General features: G+C 34.9%; 1 protein-coding gene across 2 annotated transcripts in view; it reads left to right on the top strand.

Annotated features, from left to right (window-relative positions):
- GRID2 (glutamate ionotropic receptor delta type subunit 2) overlaps window positions 1-18969 on the top strand; it is a 1554957-nt gene that overhangs the window by 1172644 nt on the left and 363344 nt on the right. For both annotated transcript variants that reach the window (XM_043871276.1, XM_043871274.1), the window contains exon 10: window positions 5183-5380. In XM_043871276.1, coding sequence (XP_043727211.1) covers window positions 5183-5380 — 198 coding nt within the window. The remainder of the gene's footprint in view (window positions 1-5182; window positions 5381-18969) is intronic.

The raw sequence follows: 18969 nt of genomic DNA, 5'->3' as shown, positions 1-18969 counted from the left end.
CTTTGCATGAAATGTTCGCTTGGTATCTCTAATTTTCTTGAAGAGATCTCTATTCTTTCCCATTCTGTTGTTTTCCTCTATTTCTTTGCACTGGTCACTGAGGATGGCTTTCTTATTTCTCCTTGCTATTCTTTGGAACTCTGCATTCAAATGGGTATATCTTTCCTTTTCTCCTTTGCCTTTTACTTCTCTTCTCTTCACAGCAATTTGTAAGGCCTCCTCAAACAACCATTTGGCCTTTTTGCATTTCTTTTTCTTGGGTATGATCTTAATCACTGCCTCATATACAGTGTCACATACCTCCATCCATAGTTCATCAGGCACTCTGTCTATCAGATCTAGTCCCTTGAATCTATTTGTCATTTCCACTGTATAATTTTAAGGGGTTTGATTTAGGTTATACCTGAATGGTCTAGTGGTTTTACCTACACTTTCATATTAAGTCTGAATTTGGCAATGAGTTCCTGGTCTGAGATTATTTCTAGATTTGGGCTACTATAGACAATACTACTATAAACATTTTGGGGGATATATTTTTGTGCCCTACATTCTGTAGTGTTCATATTCAGAGTGAAGTTGCTAGGACATAGCTGTCCATATCTTCATACTAGGCAATTTCTTATGTAGCACTCAAAATCAGGCAAAATTAACTTGCATATAAGTATTTTCAGTCTCTAGTCAAAATGTTTTTCAAAGTGGTTGCACCAATTTAAACATCCCTCAAAAGTCATGTTAACTCCTATTTCTTCATATCCTTCACACTATTTGGGATTATCATACTAATTTCATCATATTTCTTTCTGTTTCTCATCCCTTACCCCTCCCTTCTTTTTTGATTTTTTGTTTGTTTATCCCTTTGTACCCTGGATATTAAATTCTAATCTGTAACAGGTCACTAATTCTCTATTCATCTGTTTTCCAATTATGCTGATAAACTAAGTCATTTAGTTACTTACTTTGGTCATTGTCTAGTCTAACTCTTAAATTTCTGTTTAGTTCTTTTTAATTTTTACAATGACACTTTCTTTAGTTTTGTATTTCCTGCCAAAGGATTTCTCCTACTTCCTTAAAAATAGTAAACACAATTTTTATAGTATGCATTTGAAAATTTCAGCATTTAACTTCTTTAAAGGATGTTTCTCTTATATATTATTTCTACTGCTTCTATATATGAAATAGAATTTCCTTTTACATAATTATAGAAGGGAGTGCCCAACCCACTCCAGTATTCTTGCCTGGAGAATTCCATGGACAGAGGAGCCAGGCAGGCCTCAGTCCATGAGCTTGCAGAAATCAGACACGACTGAGCAACTAACACTTTACATAATATCTTTAATTTTTGCTTGGACAGAATATTCAACCAACTGTTTGAAGGGACAATGTAAGAATTAAAGTGAAAATACTTTCTTCCCAGAGGATTTTTTTTTTTTCTGTCAGGAATCTGGAGTCTATCAGTCTCACACCAACTTAACTTGCTTTAAAATATGAAACAAATTATGGTATCTTGTGTTTTAATCTACTCACTGAAAATTTTGAGGTTCAAAGAGATGAAGTTGAAGTAAGATGCACTATGACAATGCCTTTGTCTTCTGTAAATTATTGTGTAATTTTGAGTTGAAACTTTTGTTTCTAATTTTTCTTATCTGTTAAAATAGTGCATGCCTGTAACCCCCAGCATAGTAATTTTCCTTTTTTGTTAATATCTATTTGGCAAGATCAAGTATTAGTTGTGGCAAGAGGAATCTTAGACCTTTAGTTGTGGCATGCAGAATCTAGTTCCCTGACCAGGGATCCAACCTTAGCCCCCTGCATTGGGAGCATGGAGTCTTAGCCACTGGACCATTATGAAACTCCCTATTTCCATTATTTTTACAGTTTCCTTTGTATTGCTCTGGTCTTCTGTTCATGCCAGTCATGGTGTATGATACTTAAGTTTTGCTTTATGTTTTTTGAGTACATAACTTCCCCGATACTAGGTTATAATTGTTTTGAAGATGGTGTCCATGACTTTTTACCAATATCTCTCACTATATTGAGTGTAGTAATTTGATTCAATAACTGCTTAATGCATGTTAAATGGATGACTCAATGAGTAAATAAATTTTGGAAATAGGTACATAGATAAAAGTGATTAAACCAAACTCAGTATTACTTGCCATAAAGAAGGAGCAAATATCTTTTCTATTATCGGTCCCAGAGTTTCAGTCGAATTTCTTTTGCTATGTTTACTTGCCCACTATATTGGCTGATTGTCCTCATAAAACACAACTGGTCTTAGGTAGGATTTATGCATAGCAATCCCAATGTGTAATAGAGCTTAAAAACAAAGCTTAAGAACATTGATCTAGAGGATAGTGATAAAATGTAATAAAGTTTATTTAGGATGTAAAATTAAAAAGCGTGTTCATCAATAATTCATCAACTCTCTTTAAAAAACCCTTAGTGTAATCATTTTTATTCTGTATCTTTAATCATTTGTAGCTGATGTTGCTAGAAACAGATTTTGACAACAAACTTCTGAAAGGGATCCATTTGCCTAGGGATTTACTTATAAAGTTGCAATTAAAAATATTTTCTAGGGGTAAATTCAGCATACTAAGCAAATATGACGCAACTTAGCATATTAAACAATTGTTCTAAAGATATGTTAATAGAATTGAAAAGAATCACTATTTCATATGAAAGCATACATTGGGGTATTATTTTTGCCACATAGAGCAGTTATCTTTGCATTATAATTAGTCCTCTTAATTTTCCAAATGTCACCCTAAAGACTGGTTTTCCATTTCCTGGTGATTAAATTGCTGCTGAACCTAAGAGATTTGTTAGATTTTAAGTCCATGGATAAATAAAGAATATACATGGTCAAAATTATTGGTAGAGGACCAATAAAGTCTTTTATGAAGCATCTTTTCATTAGTTTGTCGATGGATAGATGTTCAAAATATAGCAATGAATGAGATGTGTATAAGGAAATAAGTACATGCTCTCTGTGCCAGCATGCATAACATAATATAAATAATCAATGCCCAATTAATTCTAGAATCTCCTGATCTTACTTTCATGCTCTCTGAATATGATCTTTATTTTGGAATTTCTTTGAACTATTCTGAATGACTTTGTGACTTCAGGTCACAGATGCATCGTGCAATGCATTATCATTAACTAGGTCTGTGTTTTGTCCAAACAACCAAATGAACAGTGATAAACTCTGCTATGTTAGCTGGAAGTTTTCATTTAGAATCAAGAAAGTGTTCTGTATTGTATGCATAGTATTAAAGGATTTGTTGGATTTTTACTTTTTATTTAGTTGATATCATTTAGATTAAACAAGTCAGAATTGTTAAAAATTTTCATTCATTCTCAAAGTTTCCAACCTATTGATATATATCAATCTGTCTTTGTTCATTAGCATCAAATACTGGTAAAACTGAAAAAAATATCTGGAGCTTAACAACAATAAGAAATGGAGGTTTTCTTTCTTTCTTTTTTTACGTTTTAGAGCAGTAGTCAGTGAGAGTCTTCTATAGCATTTCAAATGTCAAGGACATACACTTCTGTATTATTTCTCTATTATGTGTGAGCTAAGATAGTTACCAGAGCTTCCAGCTGTTATGTGTTCACTCCAGCTGGAAGAAGCAGAAAGGACACAAGAGTTGCACAAACCAGCCTGGTTATATCACACTTCTCAGAACTGGTCACATGGTCTCACTTTGCCTAACGGGAGACTGTGGATTGTCTATATTCTCAACTGCTGATTTAAAAATAGATATGTATAATTAATGAAGAACAATTAATTGTTCCCACTATTGGGGAACAAACAGCAGTCATCTCCTTCATCTAACTGTTCATTTACTGATTTATTTTGCTCTAAGATAAGTTATAAACAGTTAAACAAGACCATTTCTTTAATAAAAAAGTATCAGCAATTTGGAAAACCGAGATTTTTTGAAAATTACAAATACCACAATGTCAACATAGTTATGGATGAGCATCGTGGTCTCTTGGGTATCTAAAGTGAAATAGGATATCTAAATGATTATTTACTTTATTTTCATTATTTTTAAAAAGGCATTACTGAAGCAAAATTAAGCTCTCTTGCCTCTGTACAATATAAAAACTTACGGTAATATTTATGGAGAACTGAATGTTATGGTGGACAATATTCCTATCATAGATGCAGTTGATTTTATAAGGCACTGACTTAGTGTCTTTGAGTAAGAGCCAAAAGCCAAGTATTATTTTAAAAATCAATGAAGGCTATTTTGTGAGTCCTTAAGGTTATAATCCTTACGTATTCTGACTTAGACGGAGGATAGATTTTAACCTGCCCACAGGACTAGGTAGATATATACACTGTGGATGGTTATCTGTAAATATTACTGTTGCTGAAAGTTTTCTGAACAAGTTTAGGAAATTAAGAAATAGGTTATCTAATTTTCTGTAGTCTGCCAGCATGTGTCAGACCAATTTCAGACTCATTACAACAGGTGCTCTAGAAAGTGAAAGGGGACCATTTGTTAACTGTAACAGCACAACAATGCAAAAAGATGAAAGAGGTAGAAATGGAAACCAATTTGCTAAATTTACTAAATTACACAGATTACCAAAAAGGTAAGTGAATTTCTCATAACAGTAGTGGAGAAACTACTTTTGCAATGAAATGTGTGTTTATATCCAAGTTTCAAAATTACTTAGCAAATAACTCCCAGTAAATGTGATATTATAAATTTTAACTAAATTATAAATTCTTAGAATTTTTGTAACTTTTCAAAACAATTTGTGTCTATTATATCTCTTAAAATATTTTTGTGTATTTTTACAAATATAGAGGATAGAAACAATAAATTCATGGTTTCTTAAATGTAATTATTATTGTTGATGAATCTTAGGTTCATCCTGAAATGGCAAGAGAAATGAATTTATGGTTCCTGAAGTTTTGTAATCACTTGCATCTAATTTTCTGATATGGTAATAATTAAATGAGAGATGACAAGAAACTGGGTGATTAAACATTGTTTGATAAAATGATGCATTAGTAACACATAAGTTTTATTTCAAAGTTATTCTCTCACAATATGAAATCAATTTTAGACTGTAAGCTGAATTCTTTTAAGAATTAATCTTTGCTTTAAAAGAGCAATATAGATTGACACCAATGATTTCTTTTAATTCCATATAGGAAGAACCTTTTGTAATGGTGTCTGAAAATGTCCTGGGTAAGCCGAAAAAATACCAAGGCTTCTCCATTGATGTTCTGGATGCCTTATCCAACTACCTGGGTTTTAACTATGAAATTTATGTTGCACCGGATCACAAGTATGGAAGTCCACAAGAAGATGGAACATGGAATGGCTTGGTAGGAGAACTAGTGTTTAAGGTAAGCATTTGTTTGTTTATCACATATCTAAAGTTGACTATAACCCTTGGAAGCTAATCTCATTTAAAATAAGTGTAAGGCAAGGCCTTAGGTGGTGGTGTTGAATGCAAGTCTCAGCCAATACTATTTCATGAACTTTGTGGAAAGAAAAATTGATGACAATACAAACCTAAATTTCAAAATATGTCCTATAATAGAAAAATATTTAGAGCAAGGATTTACCTTTACCAAAGTTATACTCCAAACATATTATCACTGTTTGGTACAAAGTCACGATGCCTTTTCCAACACAGTTCATGTCATTGTGTTCTTTTAAAACACAAGTTCAAGAAATAAATAAGATTCTGATCACTTAGGAACTGATCATTTCATTTTTGGATCTAAATAAGATAAATCTACTTTTACTTGTATTTTTCTCCTTGTTCCTGCAATTCTCAGAGAAGTGTTTTAAATTTCCCCATTACTTTATCCCTGTTCCTGTCAGTTTTTGCTTCCTTTTTGGAAGCTCTATTACTAAGTGCACCACATTTTTAAATATTATGCTTTCCTTATGAGTTGAATAGTCATATTTAGGTCTGTAAATTACTTTTTGATTTCTGTGTATCTCATTTTTCCCTCTGTTCCTTCCTTTCTGGCCTTCCTCTGGGTTAGCTGATTTTTTGTGTGTTTGATTTTATTTCCCTTTTAGCTTCTTATTTGTATTTATTTGGTTCTTGTTTGTTTGTTTGTCTGTGGTTAGTCTAGGATAGTAATGTGCGTTCTTAACTTACCACACCTTATGTAGATTAAAATCATATAATTTCTCATTTAAAAAATAATAAACGAAAAAATAATAAATATACAGCAATATAATTCCATTTATACTCACCATAGCCTTTCTGTTATTGTGGTTATATATTTATATTTGATGAACTCCAAAGTAAAATTTTATACTTTTTTATTTAAACAATCAATTGACTTTCAAAGGTATAAAAGGAAGGGAAACAGTGTCTAATATTTTAACTATTTTTCTACTATTTCTGAGGCATTTTATTCCTTTCTCTACGTCTGAGCTTCTAACTGGTATCACTTACTTCAACCTGAAGAAATTCCCTTTAGAATGTCTTGACATCCAGTCCTACAAGTGGCATATACCCTTTACACTAGCTTACCTTAGATTTCTTTGTTTACCCTCATTTTTGAATAATATTATTAGCATATAACAAATTCTGAGTTGACAGGATTATTTTCACTAGGTACTTTTTGCTTAGTGTTTTCAAATATTTCAAATAGTGACCTTGCTAATTCTGATTTATGTTTGACAAGAGCACTGAGTCTCAGAACACAATCACTTATAATCAAAATATCTTTTTCTTTATACTTTTTTATTGTGTGAGAAGAATATTGTAGGTGAAATATTATTATTCCTAAAATCAAGGCTGGTGATTTTAAAGCAAGAGTAACTTTTTATTTCAAAAATCAAAGCAAAATTATCATTCAATAATTTTTCATACAATAATAAATGGTTTCATTATTTCACAATAACATTGATACATAACATGGTTAACATACATACATAATATAGTTATGTATCAATGTTTATGACATAATATAAATAGTTTCAAGTTTACAACATAGTGCTTTGATGTATGGATATATTGCAAAATGATTACCACAAGAAGTCTAGTTAACATTCACTACCATACATATTTTTTTAAATGTTCATGACTTTAAATATATCATTCTATTGTCTTTTGCCAAATATTGTTTCTGATGAGAAGTTAGCCATCATTTGTACTTTGCTCCTTTTTTATAGTGGAGGGGTGGTCATCCCTGAGGTCTTGTTCATTTTATTATGATATTTTACTCTCTGAACTTCAGATTAGTTAATACATCTTGATGTGCTTTCAGGTTATTGATTCTTTCTTTGCCATCTCCAATTTCCATTAAGTTCATTCAGTAGCTTTTTTATTCTAGATAGCTAGAATTATTCTCATGCTTGTGTTGGTTAGGAGTCAACCAATGATTTGAGGGAAGCTTATACGTAGATTATGGGGCTACTTTCTCTGTGGCTCCCTCCTTTATGTGAGTCTGTTTTGATTTCTGGACAGTCTGGATACCTCAAACACTGCCCTCTGACACATCAAGCTAATAAGGTTCTGACTTTCTGCTTGAGCTCTACCTACCTTCTATTGCCTAACTGAGGTGTGTTCTCAGTGAATGAGCTATAGAAAAAAGGAGCTATCCCCAAGCAGTTACTGTCTTTAAAGGGTTGAAGAGCCTATAGTTTATGCCTGTTTTTGACTGATACACAATCTATTCAATTTGTGGGTTTTTTTAAAAACTTGACCTAGAATTTATCATTATTCTTTGTTGGGTTAACCCAATTAAAAAATATTCCCTTATTACCAGAACTGGAATTATTTATAAAAGTTTTCAAAAAACTAAAGGATCTAGCTAAGTTGTTCCCAAGAGATGTAGAAGAGAAACAAATAAGAGGTGTTGAAGACAGTGGTAGGAAAAGTAATAAAGCTGTTTTCCAGATTCTTTAAAACTTGAAAAATAGTATCAGTTTATTTAATAAACCCTTTACATATGTAATTTTATTTGTAAAAGGTTAATATAAGGATTATAATAGGAAAACAGGAGTCATCAATCCTCACTGCTCGTATTAAATCTATGACTCTTTATCTTATGTTCCTTACTATAAACACAAAACAAGCATCCTATCTTTGTATTTTTGAGGAGTCCTGCCTGAACTGAACCCAAATAAATAATTATATTAAAATAAATATAAGGAAAAGGAAGAAACATTATACAAGTTTTTTCTGTGTATATAGTAGATAAAAATCTGTAAGAGTTATCTTAGTGGACAAGTAATAGTAAACCTCACTTACTGTTAATAAATGCTAGTTAAAAGTAATAAGCATTAAAATTAGTATGATGTTGCTTCTGTTTTTAATTTGGTTGTGTGCTTGCTCCAGTTAGTTAAATTTTTGAGACTTACCTCCTCACCTATGAAATGAGGGATACAAGTGTTTTAGTGGGAATATCGCATCCAACTATAATGTTCTAAAATCATTTTAAGACTTGATTACATAAAAATCACACACAGCAATAGTATGATGTTCATCAGTTCAGTCGCTCAGTCATGTCCAACTCTTTGCGACCCCATGGACTGCAGCTCTTCAGGCTTCCCTGTCTGTCACTAACTCCCAGAGCTTGCTCAAACTCACGTCCATCGAGTTGGTGATGCCATCCAACCGTCCCATTCTCTGCTGTCCCCTTCTCCTCCTGCTTTCCATCTTTCCCAGCATCAGGGTCTTTTCGAATGAGTCAGTTCTTCGCATCAGATGTTCTTCATAATAATTTGTTCTTATTTGCATGTAAGAACATATTATTATATGATAATATAAAGATCAGCAGGGTCCTTTCACAAAGCAAAAATTCAGGTTTAAAAAAGCTGACTGACAAATGTGTGTTTTTTTTAGCTGGAAAAACTATAAATGTATTTACTGCAATTAGAACTACTCACCTAATCTGTCAGATCATAGACTTTCAAGGGACTTGTGATCCATGCTGTTACTGTGTACTTTTACTTAGATGCCCCCCACCCCACGCCCTGGTGGCTCAGAGGGTAAAGAAACTGACTGCAATGCCGGAGACCTCGGTTCAATCCCTGGGTCAGGGAGATCCCCTGGAGGAGGAAATGGCAATCCATTCCAGTATTCTGGCATGGAGTATCCCATGGACAGAGGAGCTTGGTCGGCTACAGTCCATGGGGTCGCAAAGAGACAGACACGACTGAGCAGCTAACACTATTTGCTGCAATTAGATTTTTACTTCCTTCAAAAAGATATTTAGCCATTCTGACTTGGGCTTTAAGAAATACTTGTTAAGCAGTTAAAAGAGGAGAAGCCTACATAAGAGTTTGCGGGAACAGGTAGTGAGATGGGAAGAAAACTGAGAGTGTGGTACAGGAAGAGAACATTTTCACGAGGAAAGGGCAGTCAGCATTACAGGATGACTGCGATAATGTTATACTGAGGGTTCACAGAGTTCTCTTTAACTGTCTTCTATTACCAATAGAGAAGTATGCTCTAATTTTAAGCAATTTAAAAATGACAATTCAAATACACAAATAGTCATGCAGTAAAAATATCATAAAGTAATTTAGATTATTCAAGACTCATCATATTAAAATTTTATCTGGCTTATACACACATCATATTAAAATTTTATCAGGTTTATTTACCCCTGTAGAGCAAAATATCACTATTGAATTGGCATAGTGATGTATGACAGAGCTCCAGAAAAGTAAGCTTATTATTGCTATATATATTTTTACTAGTGTAGGCTTTTTTTCATGGATTTAAGTATGTTTTAAATAACAGTAAATACTGCCATTGAATACCTCTCTACATGACATAAGACATGAAATTAACAAGGTTGTCTGCCTTCCTAAGGGGAAACCAAAATTAAAAGAATGTTTTCTAGGGTCTTTGTCATGATGATTATGGAAAAATACATTAAAAATGATCCAGAGAGGGAACATGGGAAATTTCTGAGTTCATATGACTGTTCAACAGTGATTTCCAAGGCTGGCACTGAGACATCAGGTTGGGATGATCTCATATTAAAGGGACTTTCCACTATAACATGATGTCAGGAATCATGTATGTACATAATCAAGTATGTACATAATTCTTAAACTGGAAAATACCACCAGGGAGAGCAAGGAATTGCATAAATGTACATATAGAATTGATTTAAAAACTGACAGTGTGGCAAAGTCTCCTCCATTCCTTATCTGAGCCACTACTTTTATAACTTTCTGCAATTAATATGCTCTTAAAATTTATGAGAACACAGATCTAGCCAAAAGATGTTTCAATGTGAAATAGATAAATTAGAGATATGTTCTGTTCTGTATAGGAGAAATTGTTATGTGTGAGTTAAGGTGACTGATAAATTATTTTCTCTGGTGTAAAAGAACAAAAGTGAGAAGAACACAGAGACCTTGATACTATAGAAAATAACAAGTATATCAAGTTTAGGATGGAAGTACAAAAAATTAAGAAAACCATGAAGGAGGACTATGAGTTAGCTGTGTATTCTAGTTTTTAGTTCTCTTTTTGGGTAGCATTTTTAAAGTCTAATGAATCAATATATTGTGTACTAAGGTAATGATGACTCAATCCAAAAGAAATATTTTACACCTGAAACATTATGGTCACAGGTTGTTCAACAGAGATTGAATTTGAATATATACTTTTTGTACAAAGGTATAATTTGGTAAGCAAAAATAAAAAACACTTTTAAGCATGCCTTTATTTTATATTTGGATAAAAATGTTGCAAATGTGGAATATAAACATAGTTCAAAAATGACATGATATAAATATCCCCATCTGTTTGAGAAAAGTGGGGTTCAAATCACTATAATATTTAGATTCTAATGTGTACATTTTAAAGAATGATTTTGACAACTTTATTTTACTTTATCAGTATTTACAACACAACTCATATAAGTTAGGAAAATAGAAACCACTCTTGGAATTTCAAAGAGGAGAGATTTAATCACAGGGATTGATCACAAAGTCATGGGAAGGAATGAAAACACAAAAGAGAAGATGTAAAATGCAAGTATCAGGAGCTGGTAATGCTCCAGTTGATTGTGTGTCTCCCAAAGAGGTACCAGAGAAGGCAATGGCACCCCATCCAGTACTCTTGCCTGGAAAATCCCATGGACGGAGGAGCCTGGTAGGCGGCAGTCCATGGGGTCGCGAAGAGTCGGACATGACTAATCAACTTCACCTTCACTTTTCACTTTCATGCGTTGGAAAAGGAAATGGCAAGCCACTCCAGTGTTCTTGCCTGGAGAATCCCAGGGACGGGGGAGCCTGGTGGGCTGCCATCTATGTGGTTCCACAGAGTCAGACACAACTGAAGTGACTTAGCAGCAGCAGCAGCAGCAGCAAAGAGGTACCCCACAACCAGGGCTGGAATTGCCAAAACAACGCTGCCCAAGCAGTGAAGATGAAAACATCCATAATCAAGGTTGAGATATACTGGATGAACTCAGCAAGGAAATTTAGTGAGATAAAAGAAAACTTAAAATGTTCAAGGGAGTTTGGTCATGAGTTGGGAGATAGAACTGGATAAAATTTTGGGAAAAGTACTCGGAATATGAATATGAGGTTGAAAAACAGGTTAAGTCTAAGTGAAGACATGAAAGAACTAGTAGAATGGAAAGAGGTTACCAGAGACTGAAATGTAGACGTTCTAGGGATGGAATGTATTAACAGAAGCTGACCTTGTGGGTCACAGTAGAAATATTATAGGAGACAAAAGGAGTTGGAGTTTAAGTTCAGTAAAATGGCCCCCAATTGGGCAAGATAGGGAGAAACAAATGGGTGAAGCACAGGGGATTTTCAGGGCCATGAAACGATTCTATATGGTACTGTAATGGTGAATACATGACACCGTGTGTTTATCAAGACCCATAAAAGAGTGAACCCTGATATAAACTGTAGATTTTAGTTAATAATAATGTATCAATATTTGTTCATCAGTTGCTACAAATGTACCATACTGATGAAAGATGTTAAGAAAAATTGTATTGGGGAATGCAGACCAGAGAAGGGTATATGGGAACTTTTTGTATTTTCTGCTCAATTTTTCTGCAAAAATAATATTTTTGGGGAAAAAAAAGGCCCCAAATGATTATTGTAAGGGGCATCTATGTTGATACTGAAATTTGTTAGAAAGTTGCATAAGAAGAAAATATTGTGAAGTCTGTCTGGTAGCGATGATAAGACAAGTCCCCCTCAGGAGCACACATGTAACTGGCAAAACACAACAAAAGGAAAGTAGCATGCATCTCACTAATGAAGAACAGAAATCAGGTCCCCGCATGTCTAAAAAAATTGGCAAAATTTCTTGGCCTCTAGCATATCATGAAAGTGATACAAGTGAATTTCTCACTCTACTGAAACTCAAGCATATATTTCTGTTCAAGTCATCCTCAGCTCTCCATCTTTTTCTGTGCTCCCTGTGTTCATCTCCATCCATACTTCTCTGATCCTGCACGTGGCTACTGCTATAGAAGGTCATGAACTTGGCGGGCTGAATTCACTTCAGTGTCCTACTAGCTAATGTCAACAACAGATCCTTCACTGATTCTCCATTGTCCTTTAATTTATTAGATATTGATTTTTTTTATTTCAGTCTCCACAGTGGTTGTTTCAAACATTTTCTATACTTTTCAAGTCTCTCCTCCTAGTCCTACTTTCCATTATTGACACTTCTCATTTCTAGTTGTTAAAACTCATGGTTTACTCAAAGACTATGTGGATCTAGTGTGAGTCCTTGTTTCTTACTCCTCAACCTCAACGTCCTTCTACCTCTTCTCTGGTCCTTAGCGGCAACACAGACTTTGGATTGAAACAGACATTAGTTGTGAACGCGGGGAACACAGTTACCCGCCTTGTGAGCCTCAGAGAGTTTTTAACCTCTTTGAATTGCAATCTCCACATCTGCAAGATAAAACTATTGTGAATATTAGCCTAGCAAATGAATTCAGGAATGCTTTGCAGGGAAGACAAACAGGTTTCATCTTATCTGCTGGCTCTGATAGATGGGTGAAATCTTCATCAGGTTTCATGGTAAAAAGAAAAAAAAAAAAAAATATATATATATATATATAAAAGTTCAACATATATTTTGAATGTGGACTTGTGGGATTTGCTGATAGATTACATAGGAAAGAGCAAAGAGAACCAGCAAAGTCAATGATATCTTCTTACTCAAAAGTTTTATTTCTTATCTTTTTAGCTACAGCAGCAGTGAAAGGCTTCATTTGTTCCCATTTTCCCACCTCTTTCCACTCTTAACTCCCCTCAGTATATTATGAACCCAGCAGCCAGAGTGATCAGTCACTCCTCTGCTGAAAGCCATTTGATAGCTTTCCAATCCCAAGAGTAAAAACTGTCCTTAAAATTATCTGCATACTCTGCCCAGCGAACTTTCTTTGTAATTCCGTCTCTCTTCCTCCCTCACCACACTCCAGGCCCACAGACTTCCTCTCTCTTCCTCACACTTGCTGAACTTGACTTTTTGTACTTCCGCCCCATCTTCCTAGACTACTCTGCCCCGTATCTTTCTCTCCATCTCATTTTCCCGGTCTCTGCTAAAAAGTTATTACAGAGGCCTTCCATAGCCACCCCGTAAACAGCTACTACCTATTCCCTTATCTTGAGTTCTTGTTCTAACACATACCACCATTTTACTATATCTTCTTGTTCATCTATCTTCCACTACTAAAATGTAACCTTATTTGGGGCAACTATTTTGTACATTTGCTTTCCTGCTGAAAGTTAGTGTCTAGAAAGATGTGACAAAAAAGAATGAATAGCAGTCAAGGGACATTTTAAGACATACATTAGATAATAACACTTCTGTGAAATTGTTCAATGACATCTCATGGTTTATTAATAGAGTTAACCAACCTCCCAAAGCCTGCTAAGTTTGGCCTTATTTAAAAGAAGTTTCTATCTTTATTACCAGGTTAAAGTTTGGGCTTCTGTTCCTATCACTTTAAGCTTATTGTCCATTGACTATATAGCTTGTTACATTTGGTCACAACCACTCAGTACAATTGAATTGAAACTGGACCCTTTACTGGCTTAGGGAAAACTAAGGAAGGAAATATTTGGTGGAGGGTGGGGAATGTGGGATCAAGAGTAACATTTTGGAAAGAGTAACAGTAACTAACACTAAAATAACCAGATGCTATTCCAAAGCTTTATGAGTACTGACTCCTTAAATCCTCCTAACCATTCTTTGAAATAGATACAACTTTTGTTCCTATTACACAGATAAGATTCTAAGCACCTTGTCCAAGGTCACACAGCAGCAGGACAAGAGCTTAAGATATTTGACTTCAGAGCCCAACCCCTTAACCACTGTGGATATGCCCTTGGAGTAATCCAAACAGAAAATGAAATAAGTATTTGATATATGCATCTAGAATCCTATAGGACTCTGGGGTGATCAGATACATCTGAGGCTAATCAGCATAGAGTGAAATTTAAATTTCCTCTCCATCTTTCTTTACTTTCCTTTTATGTCTTTAGTTTCCATCACATCTTTTCTTCCCAATTGCTTATAAATTGATTCAGGAATTCTTTATCTTAAAAATAAACTTTCTGGTTTTTTCTCTGCTAGATTAATTAGATGTTGTTGGTTGCAAATGGCAGTCCAGTTGAAGTGAAAAGATAATTTAATATTTCACAACCATGCAGGGATGAGATCCAGGCTCATGTCCTCAGGCCTTGAAAGTGCTGTCTCTACATCTCAGTTCTGCTTTCCACTGTGTTGTCTCAGTCCTTAGGCATGCTCTCCTTCTCAGGCAGCAAAGTGACTTCAGCAGGTCCAGACTTAGATTTCATCCTCCTTTCCATCTCATTGTGAACATAGATTCTTTTCACCATCAAAACCTCAGTTTTACACACAATTCTAGCACTGAGATGGCTGGGAGGAAGCCGTGCTCTTGGTACCAGGCCTGTGCCATGCACCCACGTCAGTGGGGGGAGCTCAATGGACAGTACTCAGATGAAGCAAGGGAAAATGCTGATTCCCCAGGAAAGCAGCCATGTTGTTATCAGAGGGTAGAAAAAATAGATACCAGAAAGAAAAAAGGTATCTTTCAGAAACATAAAAATAATGGAATAAGTGACGTGAAAACTATCAATAGTTACATGTATACAAAAATTTAAATTATCAATAAGTCAAAACCAATAATAACTAAATTAAATTACAAATGATAGGCTGGAAAATATTTACAAAAGTATGATGTATTGTTATCCTCACTGCTTCACTGCTACACTAAAAGTGTAAAATCTGTAAGAAAATACTTAGATCTCCATAGGTAAAGCTATAAAAGATATGAACTAGACTTTGAAAAGAATAAACTGATAGATAATAGAAATCTAAAAGGAAGTCTAATGTAGTGGAGTAGGCAATTAATAAAGAAAAAAATAAGGAAATAGATTACATAGGAATGTTTAGTACTTTTATAAGGAAAGAGCTAAAACTCTGGGTTATGTAACTTGGAACTCTTTTATATGCTGTGTTTTGTAATAAAAAATAGAATATCATTGTAATTAGAGCCACATATTTCAGTCAGTGATATACTTGATGCAGTGACAAGACAGATGCCATAGAGAATGGAAAAAAAAAAAAGTAGTTTAAAATTGACCAAAGAATAATTATTAGCACTTATGTAGAGCTTACTATTGCCAAATCAATTGAACAAATTTTGCATGTATTAGCATTCCATACTCACAGCAACCTTTTGAGGTAAGTACTCCTATTATACCAGTAGTGTGGAGGATGAAACCAAGAGTTAAAGTGACTTGCCTATGGTCACTTAGCCAAGTTGTGGAGAATTCATGACTCAAACCCAGGCATTTAGTCTGTTTCGTTTAAAAGCATTTTAATAAACCAAGTCACAGACAGTGAGGAAGATCATTCTCAGAAACAACTCAGCACAGGTTTTTTTGTTTTTTTAAGATGTGCAAATTCAAAGAAGATTCAGATGGAGTTTGGTTGGATATAGTTGAAGATCAAAAATAAGATTACATAGAAAAGGATTTGGGGAGTGACTAAAAACATTTGCATCTCTAAACGTCTCAAAAAATCTCACTTTTTTCTCAAAAACCTGGCTTCATCTTTTACTTTTTTTTTTTTTAAGAAAAATTAAAGCTCCTTAGAAAGGTATATGTTATTTTCTGCAGACTATGTCTCATTTTCCTACATTTTATCACACTCCATGTAGGTTGCATTCAGCTTCCATCTGCTTTGGCTGTCCTCACTCACTTCGTCTTCCTATAATTTCAACCCCAGCTAAACTCAGGCTTTGATCATAAGGATTTCAAACCATTCCCATTTTTGATAACTCAGTCTTCTCAGTACATGTTTTTCACTTCTTTTCAAATGACCCTTTGGGGGGGGGGGATATATATATATATATATATATAGAGAGAGAGAGAGACTGATCTTTTCCTTTTCTTTCCATAGTACCTATTTTGGAAACCAGAGAGTTGAGGTTATATTTATTTTGTATGCTGAGCAGAATGCCCTATATTCATCATTTCATTCCCCTCGTGTTTTTGAATGCATGGTATGTTCTGGGCACTGTGCCTAGCATCACGGACACAAAGGAATGGAAGACATTGGTCCTGCCTTCAAAGATCTCACAGTGTACATGGAAGACAAATGTGTAAATAAATCGTTAAAACACAGTGCAATCAGTGCCATAGGGTAATGCATACGGGGTGCCATGGCAACCCAGGGGTAGAGTGGCAGCCTCTCTGGGGAGTTGAAAAGATTTTCACATAAGAAGAGAATATCGAGCTAGGTTTTGAAGACGAGTAGGAGTTTGAAGGCAACAATAGGGTTAATTATAAAAGCATGCTTGCCATGCTAAAGAGTTTGGACTGTATCGTTTAGCCAGTGAAAATTATGAAAGGCTTTTACATAAGAGAAAAGTAAGATTTAATTTATGTTTAAGAAAGATAACTCAGGCTAAGGCCAAGGATGCATCCAAGTGAAGAAGGGAAAAGACAAATGTCTTTTTCAACAATCTAGAGAGGAATTAAAGATGTCTAAACTAAAACAACAGCAATAGCTCTCAAAAGTGATTTTGAGAAAGCAGTCAATATTCCAAGAAAAACTGACTTGAACTTGATAAATTGGAGGAGAAGAGAAAGGAGGTGTTGAGACTTGGTGAGAAATTTAGCAGAGGAACATGAGCAGACGGACACTCAATGACAGAAATAGGGAATACAGAAGGAGACCAGATTGGAAAAGGGCAGCAGAGATACAGAACTTGGCTGTAGACATTTTGATTTTAGGATGGCTGAAGAAGATCCAAATGGAATTGTCTAGGAAAGATAAGTAAATGCATCTGGAACCCATATGAATGATGCCTAGGGCAAAAAAGTTTAAGAAGTATAGGCCTTTTTCTCACCTCCATTATAAAAACTAAATGGGGAGTATTGAATTAACATGAAGATGTGCACAAAATGGTTAAGGTCCTAAGTGATTGTACTTGAGCTCGGATAAAGGAAGACAGTTATTATTGCTTTTGCTACCAAAAAAAAAAAAAAAACCACTCAAGGAAAGAGAGAGCTCACTCAGGAGGGGAGTTCAGAGAACCTGAGAATGTGGTGAGTTGCCGCTTTCCCATCCATACTGAAGAAGGGAGTTGTGGAGCCATCGGGAAGGCTTCGGGCATAAAGATAAGCCCGTAGTTGGGTTTGTCTGTGTCACAGTTGTGGGGAGCACAGTGGTTAACACCACTCTCATCTCCATTCTTTATGAAGTCAGGGTTGAGATGGCTCCTTCAGTCTGGAGAAGACAGAGGTGGTTAGCTAGGACAAAGGGCAGAAGCTGAAGAAGCCACCCCCTGGATCAGGAGAATGCAGTGGGTGGGAAACTATGTTTGTGGATGAAGAAGATTCTCCGTTGGGTGGCTGAAAATCATCACATATGCCCCATGGTCCCTGCACACACACACAAATCCATATGTATTTCAATTCTGTCTTCCCATGACTACAAACCAGCCTTGAAAATATCCGTATCCACTGATGAAACTTCACTCACCAAAGAACTTCTCCCTCCACACACACCTACCCAGTGACAATGCTTATGAACCTTGCAAAATGAAAAGATAGCTTTGGGGACCTTCCTGTGTGGTCCAGTGGCTAAGAATCTACCTTGCAATGTGGGGGATGTGGGTTTGATCCTTGGTTTGGGAATTAAGATCCCAAATGCCACGGGGCACCTAAGCCCATGCACCACAAGTAGAGAATTTGTGAACCACTACAAAAGATCTTCCATGACAAACAACTCAACTGAAATCTGATACAGCCAAATAAATAAATATTAAAAAAAAGAAAGAAAAGGTAGCTTTGCAAAGTGAACCAGAAGAAAATGTATAAAGAGAAAAGAAGTTCTTATAGAGACTTTAAATTAGACAATAACTAAGATTTTAATTTTTAAGTTATATTGAATAAGTATTAATGGACTTATTGAATATCCCAGAGTATGTCAGCTATTGTCAGGCAAGAAGTTGAAAAAGTGCATGTGGTCTTAAGAATGCATGTTTGTATGTCTGAACAGTGAATGTTCAAAAATAATCCAATATATATATATACATATAGGATGGAGTGGAATCACAGATGTGGGAAATCACACAAACTGAATGTATGTAAGTAAAAGATAAAAAAATGGCCCCAAATACTTGTTGTTGATAAAGAAAGATTTTAACACTGATGAAGGAGAAGGATAAAAAGAGATCTGTGAGTGGAAATAAATTATGTAGATGCAAATGACTTAGTGAATGGTTGTAGAAGCAATTTTCTAAATTTGCAGGTGATATTTAATTGGCAGACATTGCAAACAGTAAGGAGCAATTCAATCAGATAAAGGACTTGAATCATTAAGTACTTGGTCTAATAGATGGCAAGCACAGATAAGTGGTGAATAATCAGTCTTGAATCAGAACTAAAGAATAGAGAATGAGTATTTGCCAAAGGGAGTGAT

This window comes from Cervus elaphus, chromosome 17, assembly GCF_910594005.1.
Source record: "Cervus elaphus chromosome 17, mCerEla1.1, whole genome shotgun sequence".
In the NCBI taxonomy this organism is placed as follows: Eukaryota; Metazoa; Chordata; class Mammalia; order Artiodactyla; family Cervidae; genus Cervus; species Cervus elaphus.
This window is presented reverse-complemented; position numbering and strand designations above follow the sequence as displayed.